The 15,703-nt window shown below is 48.7% G+C and overlaps 1 protein-coding gene across 4 annotated transcripts in view; it reads left to right on the forward strand.

Moving 5' to 3' along the window:
- slc12a7b (solute carrier family 12 member 7b) overlaps positions 1-12,265 on the forward strand; it is a 54,655-nt gene extending 42,390 nt beyond the window's left edge. For 2 of the 4 annotated variants that reach the window (XM_080489192.1, XM_080489194.1), the window contains exons 12-26: positions 170-344; positions 429-547; positions 621-719; positions 805-924; positions 1,498-1,602; positions 2,208-2,376; positions 2,675-2,870; positions 3,868-4,037; positions 4,148-4,279; positions 4,608-4,715; positions 5,112-5,228; positions 7,810-7,985; positions 9,147-9,161; positions 10,940-11,073; positions 11,525-12,265. In XM_080489192.1, the coding sequence (XP_080345318.1) occupies positions 170-344; positions 429-547; positions 621-719; positions 805-924; positions 1,498-1,602; positions 2,208-2,376; positions 2,675-2,870; positions 3,868-4,037; positions 4,148-4,279; positions 4,608-4,715; positions 5,112-5,228; positions 7,810-7,985; positions 9,147-9,161; positions 10,940-11,073; positions 11,525-11,616 (1,927 nt within the window). In that variant the 3' untranslated portion in view covers positions 11,617-12,265. Of the gene's footprint in view, positions 1-169; positions 345-428; positions 548-620; positions 720-804; positions 925-1,497; positions 1,603-2,207; positions 2,377-2,674; positions 2,871-3,867; positions 4,038-4,147; positions 4,280-4,607; positions 4,716-5,111; positions 5,229-7,809; positions 7,995-9,146; positions 9,162-10,939; positions 11,074-11,524 lie in introns of all 4 variants that reach the window. The other 2 variants (XR_013936383.1, XM_080489193.1) reach the window with 2 other exon arrangements.
- The last annotated feature ends 3,438 nt before the right edge of the window (positions 12,266-15,703 follow it).

The raw sequence follows: 15,703 nt of genomic DNA on the forward strand, positions 1-15,703 counted from the left end.
GCTGAATACTTAATACTTTTTCGATGACGAGTGAATGCTGGAGTGTCTTCAGTCAAAGGAAACGCGATAAGACACTCTGTAGCACAAAGAGCTCCTGATGCTTTTATTCTGAAAACCAGCAATGTTTGTCGGAGGTCTCCAGTCGGTCTGATCCTGGTCCTGTGTCCAGGTTCGGAGACTCTGTGAAGGGGAACCTTGTGATAGGAACCTTGTCGTGGCCGTCGCCCTGGGTGATCGTCATCGGCTCCTTCTTCTCCTGCTGCGGCGCCGGCCTGCAGAGCCTGACCGGCGCTCCTCGCCTGCTGCAGGCCATCGCCCGCGACGGCATCGTGCCCTTCCTGCAGGTCAGACTCTGAAGCTCCGCCCAGCTCGACCTCGCTCCGCCCCCTGCCCCACCCTCTGGCTCACGCTCTCCTGTCGCCCTGCAGGTGTTCGGCCACGGGAAAGCGAACGGCGAGCCCACCTGGGCTCTGCTGCTGACCGCTGGCATCTGTGAGATCGGCATCCTCATCGCCTCGCTGGACGCCGTGGCGCCGATCCTCTCCATGTGAGTGTCTCTGCCCTCTGATCCCGCCGCCCGGGACGCTTCGTGTGATAAACGTCTGCTGGGCTCCCTGCAGGTTCTTCCTCATGTGCTACCTGTTTGTGAACCTGGCCTGCGCCGTCCAGACGCTGCTGCGGACGCCCAACTGGAGGCCCCGCTTCAAGTACTACCACTGGTGGGTGACCATACACGCCACGCCGCGCCACGCCGCGCCACGCCGCTGCCCGGCGGAGTTTAACCACAGAGTGTTTGTGCTGCAGGGCTCTGTCCTTCCTGGGGATGAGTCTGTGTCTCGCCCTCATGTTCATCTCGTCCTGGTATTACGCCATCGTGGCCATGGTCATCGCAGGATGCATCTACAAGTACATCGAATACCGAGGGTGAGTCGCCGCCGGCTGCAACATGTTCTTCAACTTTCATCTGTCTCCCAGCTTCATAGTCTTTCTCTGACAATGCAGATAAAACAAAATATTCTAAATGTGATTAATATCGGGAGATTTACTGAACTTTAGGAGGTTTAACTCTTTATGGGGAAAAACCACTTCCAGCTTTTTCTTGCCGTCAAAACTGTAACACACTTTACAAGACATCCCGTGTTAACTTTAGTCTCTTTAGAGTGTTTTTATCTATAATTTGTGAAGTCTGATGCCACCCTGGCCAGCTTTACACTTTCCTACAGCATTTCACATATCTGAGTGTTTTATTTTTTAAAGACATAAACGTCTGTCCTCACTATTTCCTCCTGAGACATGAAGTCCAGTGGAACAGCAGCAAAACAGCAGACAGTCACACAGTCAGAAAAACAACAACAACGATGGGAACAATAACGCTGCTCTTCCTCCGTCTGATTCATTAATCCCACACTTTAGTTTTGTGGCGTTTCATCTGGATATTGACGAGGATGAACATGTGACGTTCTGTGCAGAGCTGATCTGAAGTGTTTTCACCATCAGGGCAGAGAAGGAGTGGGGTGACGGGATCCGGGGGCTCTCGCTGAACGCAGCCCGCTACGCCCTCATCCGGCTGGAGGACGCCCCACCACACACCAAGAACTGGAGGTTCTGTCTGTTCTGTTCTGTTCTCTCTCTCTCTGTGTGTGTGTGTGTGTGCGTGTGTGTGTGTGCGTGTGCGCGCGTGCACCACCTGTCACCGTGGGGCCGGACAATCGAGGGCCAAGAATAGACGCAGAGGGTGAATTTGATTAATCTCTCGGTTCCTCCCTAATCTGACAGAAAAGGTTGATGAGCTCACGCTGGACGACCTTGCTGACGACCTCTCCGAAAGCCAAAGCCGCTTCACTCACTTGAGCTGCGGCGCTCGGTGGAGACGCTCCTCCACTTTCTGCTCTGTACAAGTTCAGACGCAGCAGATAACTTCTCACTCTGAGGCAGAAACACTGAGAACCATGTCGTTATCATTTGGGGCCACTAGTTGGTGCTGTTTGTTTCCATAATGAATCCTGAGTGTTTTCCTGAGTGAGTTCCAAATTTGGAGTTTCCAACAGCGTGTGTTTCCTGTGGCTCTGAGCACCGTCGCCATGTAAACGTACTCCACAACACTTCAGAAGTTTAGCGTTTTGGTTTGAGAAGGTGAAACCGGGCTGAGCGGGAGAACCGGAGTGAACGGAGTCTGACCGCTGGTTTCTCTGCTCCGCCTCCTTCAGGCCTCAGGTGCTCGTCCTCCTCAACGTGGACTCGGACCAGGCCGTCAAACATCCCCGCCTGCTGTCCTTGACCACGCAGCTGAAGGCGGGGAAAGGCCTCACCATCGTGGGGAACGTTCTGGAGGGAACCTACCTCACCAAGGACATGGAATCCAAGAAGGCAGAGCAGGTAGGACCCGGCAGGGCAGTCGCTCTGGTTTCAACTCGTCACAGGCAGAGGAAAGTTACCTGGTTGATGATGAAGAGAAGCTGCTCCACCTGCTGGACAGATTGAGTACTTCTTATGATTCCTGCAGCCTGACCTCACTCCTGTCCTCACAAGCCTTTTTTTAAATCAGGGGATTATTTTTTTTTCTCCTGTACAGGAGCAACATTTCAGATTAAATGTTATTGTTTGAGTCCATCAGTCGGAATTGTCCTACCTTGACCTGTTGCCACGGTAACGGCCCCTCCTCCTCCTCCTCCAGAACATCAAGGCGGCCATGGCGACAGAGCGCACCAAAGGCTTCTGCCACGTGGTGATCTCCTCCAACCTGCGGGACGGCGTCTCCCACCTCATCCAGTCGGCCGGTCTGGGCGGCATGAAGCACAACACGGTGCTGATGGCCTGGCCCGGGACCTGGAAGCAGGCCAACGACCCGCAGTCCTGGAAGAACTTCATCGGTACGCAGTTAACGCACATCAGTCACCCTGAAGTCCACAGCTCATGACTATAACTCAGTCGGCCGCGCCTCCATAACGCCAGCTGATTAAACGACACGTGGAATCGAACTATTTTAAACATCATCACTCGATTTCATTTCTCCCATTTTATCAGATTAGATTTGATAAACCTTCATTAATCCCACAGTGGGAAAATCTCAGTGTTACGTCAGTGAAGGAGGATAACACAAAGAATACCAAAGTCTAGAAACCGTAGGACATCAATTTATTCTACTTATTTATTACACATATCGCCAGTTCTTCCAGTTTCACTTCACCTGTTGGACTAATGTCTTCACATTATAAGATATGAGGTACTAATGTACTGCACTGTGAAATAATATATCCCATAAAAGATATAAATACCTGAGGAAGGTAAGTTGGGTGATATCAGATAATATACAGTTTAAATCAGGACTCATTTTAGTTCAGAGGACACCTGCAGTTCAGTTTCATCCTGAGTGACCGGACAGGTAAAATCGAGCCGTAATAACTTTAAATTTAAACTCAAAGTTTTTCTTTGTGTTTGTTCCGAGTATTCCAGATGAAACGGTCGATATTTTCGCAAAAACCAAACAATGATTGGTTGAAAACGACTCCAACCTCAACATGAAGCCAATTTGATTGAAACCTTCTGGTCCAGTGAAATGTCCAGAAACTTCTCCTGGAGCTGTTGCATTCTGGGTATTTTTACAAACTCCCCCCGACAGCGTGGCATTGAGGCTGTTTGATGGCAACCAGGGAGCTACTTTCACGGCAGCGTCACAAGATCTCAGCAAAGAAATCTGTTAAAAAAATGTTTTCTTTGAAATGTTCACTGTTTGCTTGGTGCTCTGGCACCGGAGCCTCTGACCGGACCGGACCGGAGCCTCTGGCCGGTCGTGGTGTTTGCCACCCTGGTTTAAAGTCTTCCTCCAGTGAAGGATTGACGAAGGATCCTGTCTGTTCCTGTGAGCAGAGACGGTCCGGGAGACCACGGCGGCCCACCACGCCCTCATGGTGGCCAAGAACGTGGACAGTTTCCCCACCAACCAGGACCGGCTGGGCGAGGGAACCATCGACGTGTGGTGGGTGGTGCATGACGGGGGCATGCTGATGCTGCTGCCCTTCCTGCTGAGGCAGCACAAGGTCAGTGTGTGCGTGTGCGTGTGCGTGTGCGTGTGCGTGTGCGTGTGTGTGTGTGTGTGTGTGTGTGTGTGTGTGTCTCCTCTCTCTAACCCCTCCCCCTCCTCCTCCAGGTGTGGAGGAAGTGCAAGATGCGTATCTTCACCGTGGCCCAGATGGACGACAACAGCATCCAGATGAAGCGAGACCTGCAGATGTTCCTGTATCACCTGCGGCTGAACGCAGAGGTGGAGGTGGTGGAGATGGTGAGACTGAGCTCATCCTCTTTGTTCAATAGTTCTAATTATAGACATTTATTCTGAGAGGACTGTCGTTCTATTTATAGGAAATATCATTAATAGTCTGTATTCAATAATTTACTCCTTCACCAGTGTGACGTATCGTAGAGTAACTGAGCACATGAGGGACAAACAGGACTGCAAATGAAGGCTGTGTTTAGACATCGAGGCTGTAACTTATATATATATATATATATATATATATATATATATAATATCAGTCGCATTTGTACAGGAATGTTTCATGAAGAGTTAAAAAAACAAACAGATGTAAAAATGTGTGTGTCGTCCGCAGCACGATAACGACATCTCAGCCTTCACCTACGAGAAAACGCTGGTGATGGAGCAACGATCTCAGATGCTGAAACAGATGCAGCTGTCGAGGACGGAGCGGGAGAGAGAGGTAACCTGTGTGTGTGTGTGTGTGTGTGTGTGTGTGTGTGTGTGTGTGTGTGTGTGTGTGTGTGTGTGTGTGTGTGTGTGTGTGTGTGTGTGTGTGTGTGTGTGTGTGTGTGTGTGTGTGTGTGTGTGTGTGTGTGTGTGTGTGTGTGTGTGTGTGTGTGTGTGTCTTCCTCCTATATTAACCTCTTTGCTCCCAGATAAATTCAGACTGTAAACTCTTCCTGCTGTAACTGCACTTTGCTGTCCTGCTGGTGTTTCTGTACTAACACACACACACACACACACACACACACACACACACACAGGTCAGGTAGTTGATTTAAAGCCGGCAGGCCACAAAGAGAGTGTGTAGTTGATGAAGTTGTTTGTTCCTGTCGACTCGGCCGCCGCCTCTCAGATTCAAAGTATCACTGACGAGTCACGAAACTCCATCCGGAGGAAGAACCAGGGCGCCGATCAGGGCGCCCAGCTCAGCCGCCGGTCCTCGCAGATGGAGGACACACAGGAGGACGAGGTACCCCCCCCCCCCCTCCCCCACACTGCCACCACTGCCACCCCCGGCGTCCGACACACAGGCCCGTCTTCACAAAGCCTCGCTCAGACTGACCCATCTTCAGCTTGTTTACATTTTCTAAAGAGACTTCATGAGATGAGAGGGATTACCGGTGATAAATCATTTCTCCACTGTCACAGGGCTCCTCCTCCACACCAGCTGTTAGTGAGCGGCGTTTTCAAAGTGTCTGCATGAGATACGACCTGCCGTCAATGTAATCAGACACACGACACGCGGCAGAGAAGTGGATTATTAGTAACCATGAAACTTGAGTTGCTTTTTGGAGGTTTGTTTCTATGACAACGGTGCTCAGAGCCTCTGGAAACAACTTTTCAAAACCTGCAGGCAATCAGTCAGTGAATGGATCACGATGTATTTGTCTCGTCCTCTCAACATCCCAGAGGGTGAAAAACAGCCTGAAAGCAACACGGCAACCTAGAACTGAGACGGCAGTAAAACACACAATGAAATAATGAGCAAAAAGAAACGGCAACAAAATGTCCCTGAAATAAAGATGGAATATAAGAGACGTCCGCTGTGTGTGTGACTCCTCCGCTCTGCTTCGAGCTGAACTCCGGCTGCAGCAGCTGATTCTGAGGGTAGCGTGTCGACACAACTTGTGGCGTACAAGAGGAACTTTCTGACAAACTTTACATCCGGAGAGCAGAATCTTGTTTTGTTTTCACTTTCAGGATTTAGTTGGTCAGTTTTTACATCAGGACTACATTTTAAACCTTCTGCACACTGAGGAGTCATTGAGAGCGGCTTTGTGAACAACAGCCCCCCCCCACCCCCACCTTCACCCCCTTCTCCCACCACCACCACCCCCCCCCACCGGAGCACAGAGCGTGGACAGGCCTGTCTGAAAAAAGACCTGCAGACCCTCAGCGACACTCTGTCTCCACTCTGTTCTACTCTGGATTCTCACCACGTGGATGTGACCCCCCCCCCCCCCCCCCCCCCTTAGAAATAAAAGTAAACCCCCCCGAGGAGACAAACATGTTGTGTTCCTCTGTCACAGCCTGGAAACTGTTCCACTCCTTCATCACTGAAGCTGAAACATCAAAACTCTGGAAAGAACTGGTTTCCACAAATCTTACATTTGCTTTTATTTTTTTCTGCCTTTTGAGGGCGGAAAAGTTTGAAAACAGCAGATTGATCATAACTAAATAAAATTTACCTGCAGCTGCTTCCTGTTGTCGTCGATTATCAGCAGGATATTTAATATATTGAGACACATCAGCTCTGCTTCCTGTAACGTTTTCATTTCCAGCTTCTCGACCCGTTTTGTCTTCATGTTCATCGTTTGGTCGTTTCCACCCAGAAGATTTCAGTTGAACTCAGATTGAACGACTTTCCAGAAGGAACTCGTTCATCTTCGTTCCTTTGTGACGTGTTTGTGTCCTGAGTGACGCACCGATACCAGACGATACGAGTACTGACCTTCAGCTACCTGCCGATACTGAGTACAGACACGAATACTGACCTTCAGCTACCTGCCGATACTGAGTACAGACACGAATACTGACCTTCAGCTACCTGCCGATACTGAGTACAGACACGAGTACTGACCTTCAACTACCTGCCGATACTGAGTACAGACACGAATACTGACCTTCAGCTACCTGCCGATACTGAGTACAGACACGAATACTGACCTTCAGCTACCTGCCGATACTGAGTACAGACACGAATACTGACCTTCAGCTACCTGCCGATACTGAGTACAGACACGAGTACTGACCTTGTTGACAGATAACATCAAGTAATACTCGCCGGGTTGTATCTGTAATCTGTAACTAGTACTCTGTGCAGTATACTGGTATCGGTATCGGTATCGGTGCATCAATACTTCTTACTGATGCTTCTCTCACTCGTCCCTTTTATTTCGACCATGAATGGCTGTTTGCTCCTCGGTGTCTCGTCATCTTCCTCCTTTCTCCATCATCGCCTCTTCCTCCTCTCTTTGTCCTTTTCCCATCATTGTCTTCTCTTCCTCCTCTCTCCATCATCATCTCCTCTTCCTCTTTTCTCCATCACCGTCTCCTCTTCCTCCTCTATCTCTTCTTCTTCTCTCCACCATCATCTCCTCCTCTTCCTCTCTCATGGTTTCTTCCTCCTCCTCCTCACCGTCCTCTCCTCTTCCTCTCTTCATCATGGTTTCTTCCTCCTCCTCTTCCTCTCTCTATCATGGTTTCTTCCTTCTCTCATCTTCCTCATCCTCTTCTTCTCTTCATCATGGTTTCTTCCTCCTCCTCCTCCTCTTTCTCTCTCCTTCATGGTTTCTTCCTCCTCTTCTCTTCCTCCTCCTCTTCCTCTCTCCATCATGGTTTCTTCTTCCTCCTCCTCTCCTCTCTCCATCATGGTTTCTTCCTCCCCCTCCTTTCCTCTTCCTCTCTCCATCATGGTTTCTTCCTCCCCCTCCTTTCCTCTTCCTCTCTCCATCATGGTTTCTTCCTCCTCATCCTCCTCCTCTTCCCCCTCCTCTTCCTCTCTCCATCATGGTTTCTTCCTCCTCATCCTCCTCTCTTCCTCAATGCAGGCGCAGCTGATCCACGACAGGAATACGGCGTCTCACGCCACCATCAACGACAAGGCTGACACGGGGCCGGAGCGCGTTCACATGACCTGGACGAAGGACAAGCTCTTCACCGAGCGCAACCGCAACCGCGAGTGCAACGCCAACGTAGCGGTCCGCGACCTGTTCAACATGAAGCCGTAAGTCCTGCCAGGCGCAGAGTCCAGTCCGGTTGCTGTAGCGGAGCGGCGGCAGCTCCTGGGAGCCTCGCGGAGCTGCCGCCGCGCGCATGGCGTTGGGTGTGTGCACGCTGAACCACTGGAGCCGTAGAGCATGGCCACGCCACGCACACCTCCATGCACTAACTCCGCCCCCAAACCCGGCAGACCAGAGGAGATGTTCAGTCAGAACGATCTGCAGACAGATCGACTCCCCGACCTTCTGATGAGACGGCTCTATTTCATAAAACGAGCAAAGTGACGTGTCGGATGCAGAAATGCCGCTAACGTCACAGATTAAAGAGGAATAACGTGAAAAAACTCCATTGATTGTTTGGAGGATGTTTACAGAAAGTTAGTGAGCAGGAAGTCGGTTCGAGTCAAAATACCAGAAAACGATTTAAGGTTACACCACAACGTTTCAAGTGAAAATGATTCATGTTTCCGTTTTCGTCTCAGAAAAGTTTTGAGTTTACACAGAGCCCTTTTATAAACGATGTAGTTTTCATGTTGGGCCACTAGTGGGCGCTGTCATTGGACTTTGTTAGACTCCTGACAACAAGCCGTAGAAGTTGACTTTGTTTTCCATTTACTACACAACGTTTCAAGAGATTGTTTATTTTTATTTATCATTCACGTGGCAACAATTTTAAAATGATGTCTCGTTTCCACGGGAACAGAAAGTGAGCGTTTTCAAAAAGTTGTATTTTCAAAGCACTGTTGTCGCGTACACAGACATCCAAATCCATTCCATATTCACTTGAAAACGTCGTCATGTCAACGGGTCCTTAGAATACTTAAGAATTTAGGAGTACCCCAGAGTGCCACCAGGGGGCCCTGTAGTTCCTTTTGAAGCGTCCCGGGGTGAATGCTAACACCCGCAGCTGAAAGAGTGAAGTTAAATGGAAGACAAATGAAGCTTTTTTGGGGTTTTGAGAGTTGGTGAAATGATTTCCGTGTTTAAAATCTCAACATGAGTCGGTCTCACTGTGTGGACCCATGTGGACCGGTGTGTCCCCGTCCTGCCGGACTTGATGGCCCAGGTCAAAGTCCTTCAGGAGAAGAGCAGCGAGCAGAGCCGACGAGACAAAAGCATCTAAGCCTGTTTTCTGTTGTTCTGTCCCATTTTTTTCCTCCTTCTAGAGAGTGGGAGAGTCTGTAAGTCTGATTTCTTTGCCCCGCCCCCCCTTGGCTCCGCCCCCGTGTGTCTGCTGTGTGGTGGTAGCTTCGCTCTGTCTGGTGCTTGCATGGCGCTCGGCGGCGGGAACGCCTGCATGTTCTGAATCTAACATTTAAAAAAGCAGCCACTTGATTAAAACGTGTTGGTGTGTCCTGATTCGTCTGCATGGCCGTGACGGAGGGAACATTTAAAGAGACGGGACTCATTATCGGACCCATTCAGAACCAAATAAAACCCAGACGGTAAAAAAAACGATTCTGCCCGCTGGTCTTTAAATGTTTCCTCTTTGTGTAAAAGTCTGAATGCTTCAGTCCCCAAACTAAACCGTTTTTATTAAATCTGTTTTCTGTGGAAACTTTAAGAACAATGTTTTCATTCAGCAGCTGCTTCTCAGGTGAGCGATTCTGTCCAGAGGTTTGCAGACTTTGATGTGTCGCAGATCAGAAACTCTTCTGGGAATATGAAAGAAACAATCTTCCACCATGAACAGTTTGACTATAGAACTCGTTGGTTCATAACCAGCAGGAACAGTAACAAGTTTCCCTCCATATAAATACCGTAATTTCTGGACGATAAGCCGCTACTTTCTCCACTCTCTTTCAACCCTGCGGCTTAAACAGTGACGGCTAATTTATGGATTTTTACAGGTTAACAGGTGTCATGCCACCACAACATGGGTGATGCGTTCAGGTGCATCATGTAACTCCGACCTGCGCCGCCCCACCATGGAAGCCGTGTTTAAAACTTGCTTTTTCTTAAAATAAAATAACAACAACAAAAAGACTCGCAATGCCACAGTGAAATTCCTGCCCTGTTACACCTGCGGCTTATAGATGTACCTTCTTTTTTTCTTTTTTTTTATGTGGTGGTTGTGGCTTATATTCAGGTCAATAGTCCAGAAATTACAGTAATAGAAACCAGATTCATTCTGATAATACTGGTTTTTAAAGGCGTCATATTCTCCAACTTCAACTCTTCCTCTTGGTCGGGTCGGTCCAGAAACTTTCTATTTAAAGTTTCTAGCTCCTCCTTAATTTTCCTCCATTTGAATATTGGATCATAGGAGCTGCATTCAGAATCTGCTGTGTCTGTGTGAGCTGGACTGGCTCCGCCCACACATGCCCATCTTGGGAAGAGGAGGAAGTACTTACTCTCGTGGTGCCATGTGCCAGAGCAGAGCTGCCTAATTGTGGGGGGAGTCAAAGGGAGGGCCTACCTTGATTGTGATTGGCTAAACCCCTGATGACACTATATAGGGTTTGATTTCTGATTGGCTGCTTGGAGCAACACACTTTTTAAAAACTGAAACAAGCCAGGGAGAGAGAGGACAGACTGTCTTCACTTCTGGGGCGTCATTCCAGGTATGGGGACGATTAGTACTGTTGGAAAACTTTTCTGACGTGGATTTTGCATAATATGACCCAATACAGCAATACATTTATAAAAGACATGTAAAATAACTTTATCCATCCGACAAAGTACAACTTTTCCAGTCCTACCAAAGAATAAATTGTCTACTATTAAAAGTTCTGTTGGAAATGTAGGAATATTTAACAATCTCAACACACTAATCAGATGTTAGCAGCAACATGTATCGAGTATGAATCAGACTTTACTGCATTTAACAAGTACTTGTATCAGTACTCGGTAAGAGGAAAACCTGCTGACTCGTCGCTCAGCAGACTAGTCTAAAGCCTGGACAGAATCGCTCCTGGTCCTGCAGGATCTGGTCCTCACAGGGACTCTGTCTCCCCAGGAACCAGTCCAACGTCCGCCGCATGCACACAGCCGTCAAGCTCAACGAGATGGTGGTCAACAAGTCCCAGGGCGCCCACCTGGTCCTGCTCAACATGCCGGGACCGCCGAAGAACCGGGGAGGCGACGAGAACTGTATCCTTCTGGAGTCCCACACAGGAAGTGAGGCCTATGCTAACTTCCTTAGCATCCTGTTGCTAACGGTCATCATTAGCCAGCATTCATCCCCGAACCCCGTTAGTCCAGTCTCTAGTCGAGGGCCTCAGTCTAGTCCAGGACCTCAGTCTCTAGTAAAGGACCTCGGTCTCTAGTCCAGGGCCTCGGTCTCTAGTCCAGGACCTCAGTCTCTAGTAAAGGACCTCGGTCTCTAGTCCAGGGCCTCGGTCTCTAGTCCAGGACCTCGGTCGCTAGTCCAGGACCTCAGTCTCTAGTCCAGGGTCTCGGTCTCTAGTCCAGGGCCTCGGTCTCTTGTCCAGGACCTCAGTCTAGTCCAGGACTTCAGTGTCTGGTCCAGGACCTCAGTCTGTAGTCCAGGACCTCGGTCTCCTGGGGGTGAATTGTTTGTCCTTGACTTTTGACCTCTCAGACATGGAGTTCCTGGAGGTCCTCCTGGAGGGTTTGAACCGGGTGCTCCTTGTGCGGGGCGGCGGCCAAGAGGTCATCACCATTTACTCTTAAACCCCCTCAGAAGCCCTCTCTGGCCCCCCCTGCACACATGGACGCGTTGCCATGGAGACCGCTTGCCGGACGTTTCCACGGGGACTGAAGTCCCTGTTTGGTTTGTTGGAGGCGGAGCCACTGTGATTGACAGGCGTTCCGCCGCTGGACGCCGGGATGGAGGCGGGCGGAGCCACGACGAGGCCTCAGGGCGGAACCCCCACCCCCTTGGGGTCAAAGACCATAGACATAGACTCTCTGTACATTGTTCTTCCTGTGAACCTCGGTCCTGGACCGGTTCTGGTTCTGTCCTCTGTGTGTCAACCTCGTAGTCTTCAATGTTTGCTGTTCTCGACTTTTTCTGGACCTGAGACGGGAAGGAGTTTAGCTGTGAACACACACACACACACACACACACACACACACACACACACACACACACACACACACACCAGGTTTCCTGGAGGCTTCATGTTCCAGGACGTTGTTAATCAGGAGATAGCCATATAGCCAATCAGAGTGCTTCGCCGCCGCCGTACTTCCTGGTGATTGAGTTAGTTGGTTTCTGAGTGGCGAGCTGTTTGACAGCACGCCGTCGCTCACGTCACACGTTGAATTGAAAAAAAAAAACAAAAAGCACAAAGTGACTCTGTCTGGATCCTTCCCACTTTGCACTCAGAAACGTTCAGCACTTATTTCACTTTCTGACTCTTTCACACTCATTTCTATGTTTTTATAATCTAGCGCGCCGACAATCTGTCGGCTTATTCTGTCCGTCTCGGCGGGAGTAGATAGAGGCTATGCAGGAGGGAGAAAAGTGCCAAAAAAACCTTTATTTTTAAAGAAACTGTGGAAGTAAATTCAGAGGAGAAAGTGTGAAGACTTGACGGGACCTCCACAGTCTCTTTGTCGTAGCTGTGCAGTGTTTTTAAAGCAGAACCTTCTGCACTTTTATCAGTTTTCTTGTTGTTGTTGTTGTTGTGTCCTGTGTAACTCTGTAGTTTCTCCTGTTCACCGTTAGGGAGGACGAGACAACCAGGGGGCGCCGCACCACCAAAGAGTCAATAAACCCACGTAGCTTTAGTCGGGAGGCGTCGCAACGATGGAGATAATTTATTGTGTTTGTTCTGATCGGAGCTGAAGTACGTAGCTGTGCAGAGAGGTGTGTGTGTGTGTGTGTGTGTGTGTGTGTGTGTGTGTGTGTGTGTGTGTGTGTGTGTGTGTGTGTGTGTGTGTGTGTGTGTGTGTGTGTGTGTGTGTGTGTGTGTGTGTGTGTGTGTGTGTGTGTGTGTGTGTGTGTGTGTGTGTGTGTGTGTGTGTGTGTGTGTGTGTGTGTGTGTGTGCGTGCGCGTGCGTGCGTGCGTGCGTGCGTGCGTGCGTGCGTGAGAGATGCAGGTCGTCTGGCCCGGTGGACGTAGGCGCAGGTTTAGAGGAAGTAGCCCTGTAACTTGTATTTGTGCCTCTCTGAGTAAATAATAAAGTGCTGAAACGAACCGCGGAGTTTGTGTGATTTCTCTTTTTAGATGGAGGCTTCAGCTGTGTGTGTGTGTGTGTGTGTGTGTGTGTGTGTGTGTGTGTGTGTGTGAACAAGTAGTTGGAAGTCATCTTGAACATCCGACTACTGGAACATTTCATCGGGGATTAAAGTTCACAGATTTAGAGTTGCACAGGGTTCCATGTTAGGCCCTCTACTCGTCACGTTGTACCTGCGTCCTGTAGGAATATTTCCAGGAAACACTCCAGTAACTTCTCATTGTTATGCGGTTGATTGATCAGTGAAACCAGATGATCCTGATCAACTTGTCTTAACGCCTGCAAGAGCTGGAACGTTCTGCTGGTGAAAACACAAGCTGTTCTATTTGACGTAAACATGTAGAACCACTGGATGGTATTACTTTGACCTTTGACCTCCAGTACCACTGTGGGGAACCTGCGAGTTACCAGGACTGTAAACAAGTGACTGCTTTACAAATAGAATTGAGTTCTGTCCACCAGGGGGCGACCTCGCCTTCTGAGCGCTGCAGGTGAACCTGAGCCATGGAGCACGTGCTCAGTCTGACCTCTCATGACTTTACCAGTGAACTCGTGCAGAGTTTCATGTCATCTGTGTTTATCTCATGAGCTCATTCAGATCGACAGAAAAAGAAACGGAGCACGTCTCATTCAGGATGTGGCCTCCCGTCCTGCCGCCGCTCTGTTAGCGCTGCCGCCGCCGCGCCATGTCGGTCGGATCCATACGAGCGCCTCACTTCTGTTCAGACCAAAATAAATCTCATTGACTTTTCAGAGAAGTGACAGAAGGACGCTGTACACTCGCTCCATTATTCCATTATCGATCCAAACCGAGTCATCTGCCCTGGGGGGATAGAGGAAGATGCTCTATAATCTGATGTTAGAGGAGGAAGATGCTCTATAACAGGGTGTCCGCGGGGTCTTAAAAAGTATCAACAGTTGATCAATCAATTGTGGGAAAATTAAGGCCCTTAAAAGTATTAAAAAAGTCTTAATCACGATTCTATCAGGTTTTAAATTTTATACGCTTTGACTCGGTTGCGTTCTCGGAGCCCGATCGCCTCGGGGCCGCGCGCGTTACTGAAATGACTCCACAGTGTTTCCCTGCTGCCGCTCTGCTCGCTGGCTGCAAACTGTGGACTGGATTTCCTGAAGGGAGGCGGGTCTCAATGAGACCAGGAGGAGTGAGTCAGGAAATCCATTCCACAGTTTGCAGCCAGCCAGCGAGCAGGCTAGGGAAGTAGCACTGTGCTGTCCAACTTTTCATGACAACATGTTGCTGTTTGGATCTATTTTACGCTCAAAGCATCGACGGGGATGTTTGCAAAGCCGTAGTACAGCGAGGCGGTCGCTCTGCCGCCAGACGTCACCGCCAGCTCCCCGAGGAGAACGGCACCGACCGCGGCATCAAAACAACGAACAGCAGCTCCTCCAGGCTGTCAGCAGGCGATTCACACCTCCGTGAAGCTGCGTCCTACTCCGCGCTAAACTCCCTGAAAATAGTCCCAATGGTTGGAGCTGCGTTAGAGCTGGAAACATTCTGTTGGTGCTGCGCTGCTAAAGAACTTCCCCCGGGATTAATAAAGTTATTCTGAGCTTTTAAAGATAGAGCTAGTTTATTCTGAGATGATGACGTCCTGCGGACCCCCACATTGTCCAAATGGAACAAAAATAGTTTGTCCTGTTTCCTTTTCTGACCTGATATTATCCTCAAGTTGTCTTTTGAGAGAATACATGTATACATTAGTACATTTCATACTTGCTAACAACAATTTAAAGTGGCGATGAGGTCTTAATTTCTTTTGAAAGTTTTTTAAAAAGTCTTTAAAAGGTATTGAAACTAACCTCAGGATTCCTGCATATACCCTGTATAATCTGATGTTGGAGGGGGGAGATGCTCTATAATCTGATGTTAGAGGCGGAAGATGCTCTATAATATGATGTTAGAGGCGGAAGATGCTCTATAATCTGATGTTGTGGAGGGGGTGCTCTATGATCTGATATTAGAGGAGGGATGTGCTCTATGACCTGATGTTGGAGGAGGAAGATGCTCTATAACCTGATGTTAGAGGCGGAAGATGCTCTATAATATGATGTTAGAGGCGGAAGATGCTCTATAATCTGATGTTGTGGAGGGGGTGCTCTATGATCTGAGGTTTGATGAGGGATATGCTCTATAATGTGGATATTAGAGCAGGAATATGCTCTATAATCTGATGTTGGAGGAAGAAGATGCTCTATAATATGGATGATAGCGCAGGAAGATGCTCTATAATCTGATGTTGGAGGAAGAAGATGCTCTATAATCTGCTGTTAGAGGAGGAAGATGCACTATAATCTGGATGATAGAGCAGGAAGATGCTCTATAATCTGCTGTTAGAGGAAGATGCACTATAATCTGGATGATAGAGCAGGAATATGCTCTATAATCTGATGTTAGAGGAGGAAGATGCTCTATAATCTGGATGATAGAGGAGGAAGATGATCTTTAAATATAAAAAGATGAAAATATAAAAAGACTTTTCCCTAAACCATAAACTTTGAGTTGTGCAACTTGATAAATGTGGTATTAATTTAAGAAAAAAAGTTTTATTTA

This window comes from Lipophrys pholis (genome assembly GCF_963383615.2).
Source record: "Lipophrys pholis genome assembly, chromosome: 20".
Lineage (NCBI taxonomy): Eukaryota > Metazoa > Chordata > Actinopteri > Blenniiformes > Blenniidae > Lipophrys > Lipophrys pholis.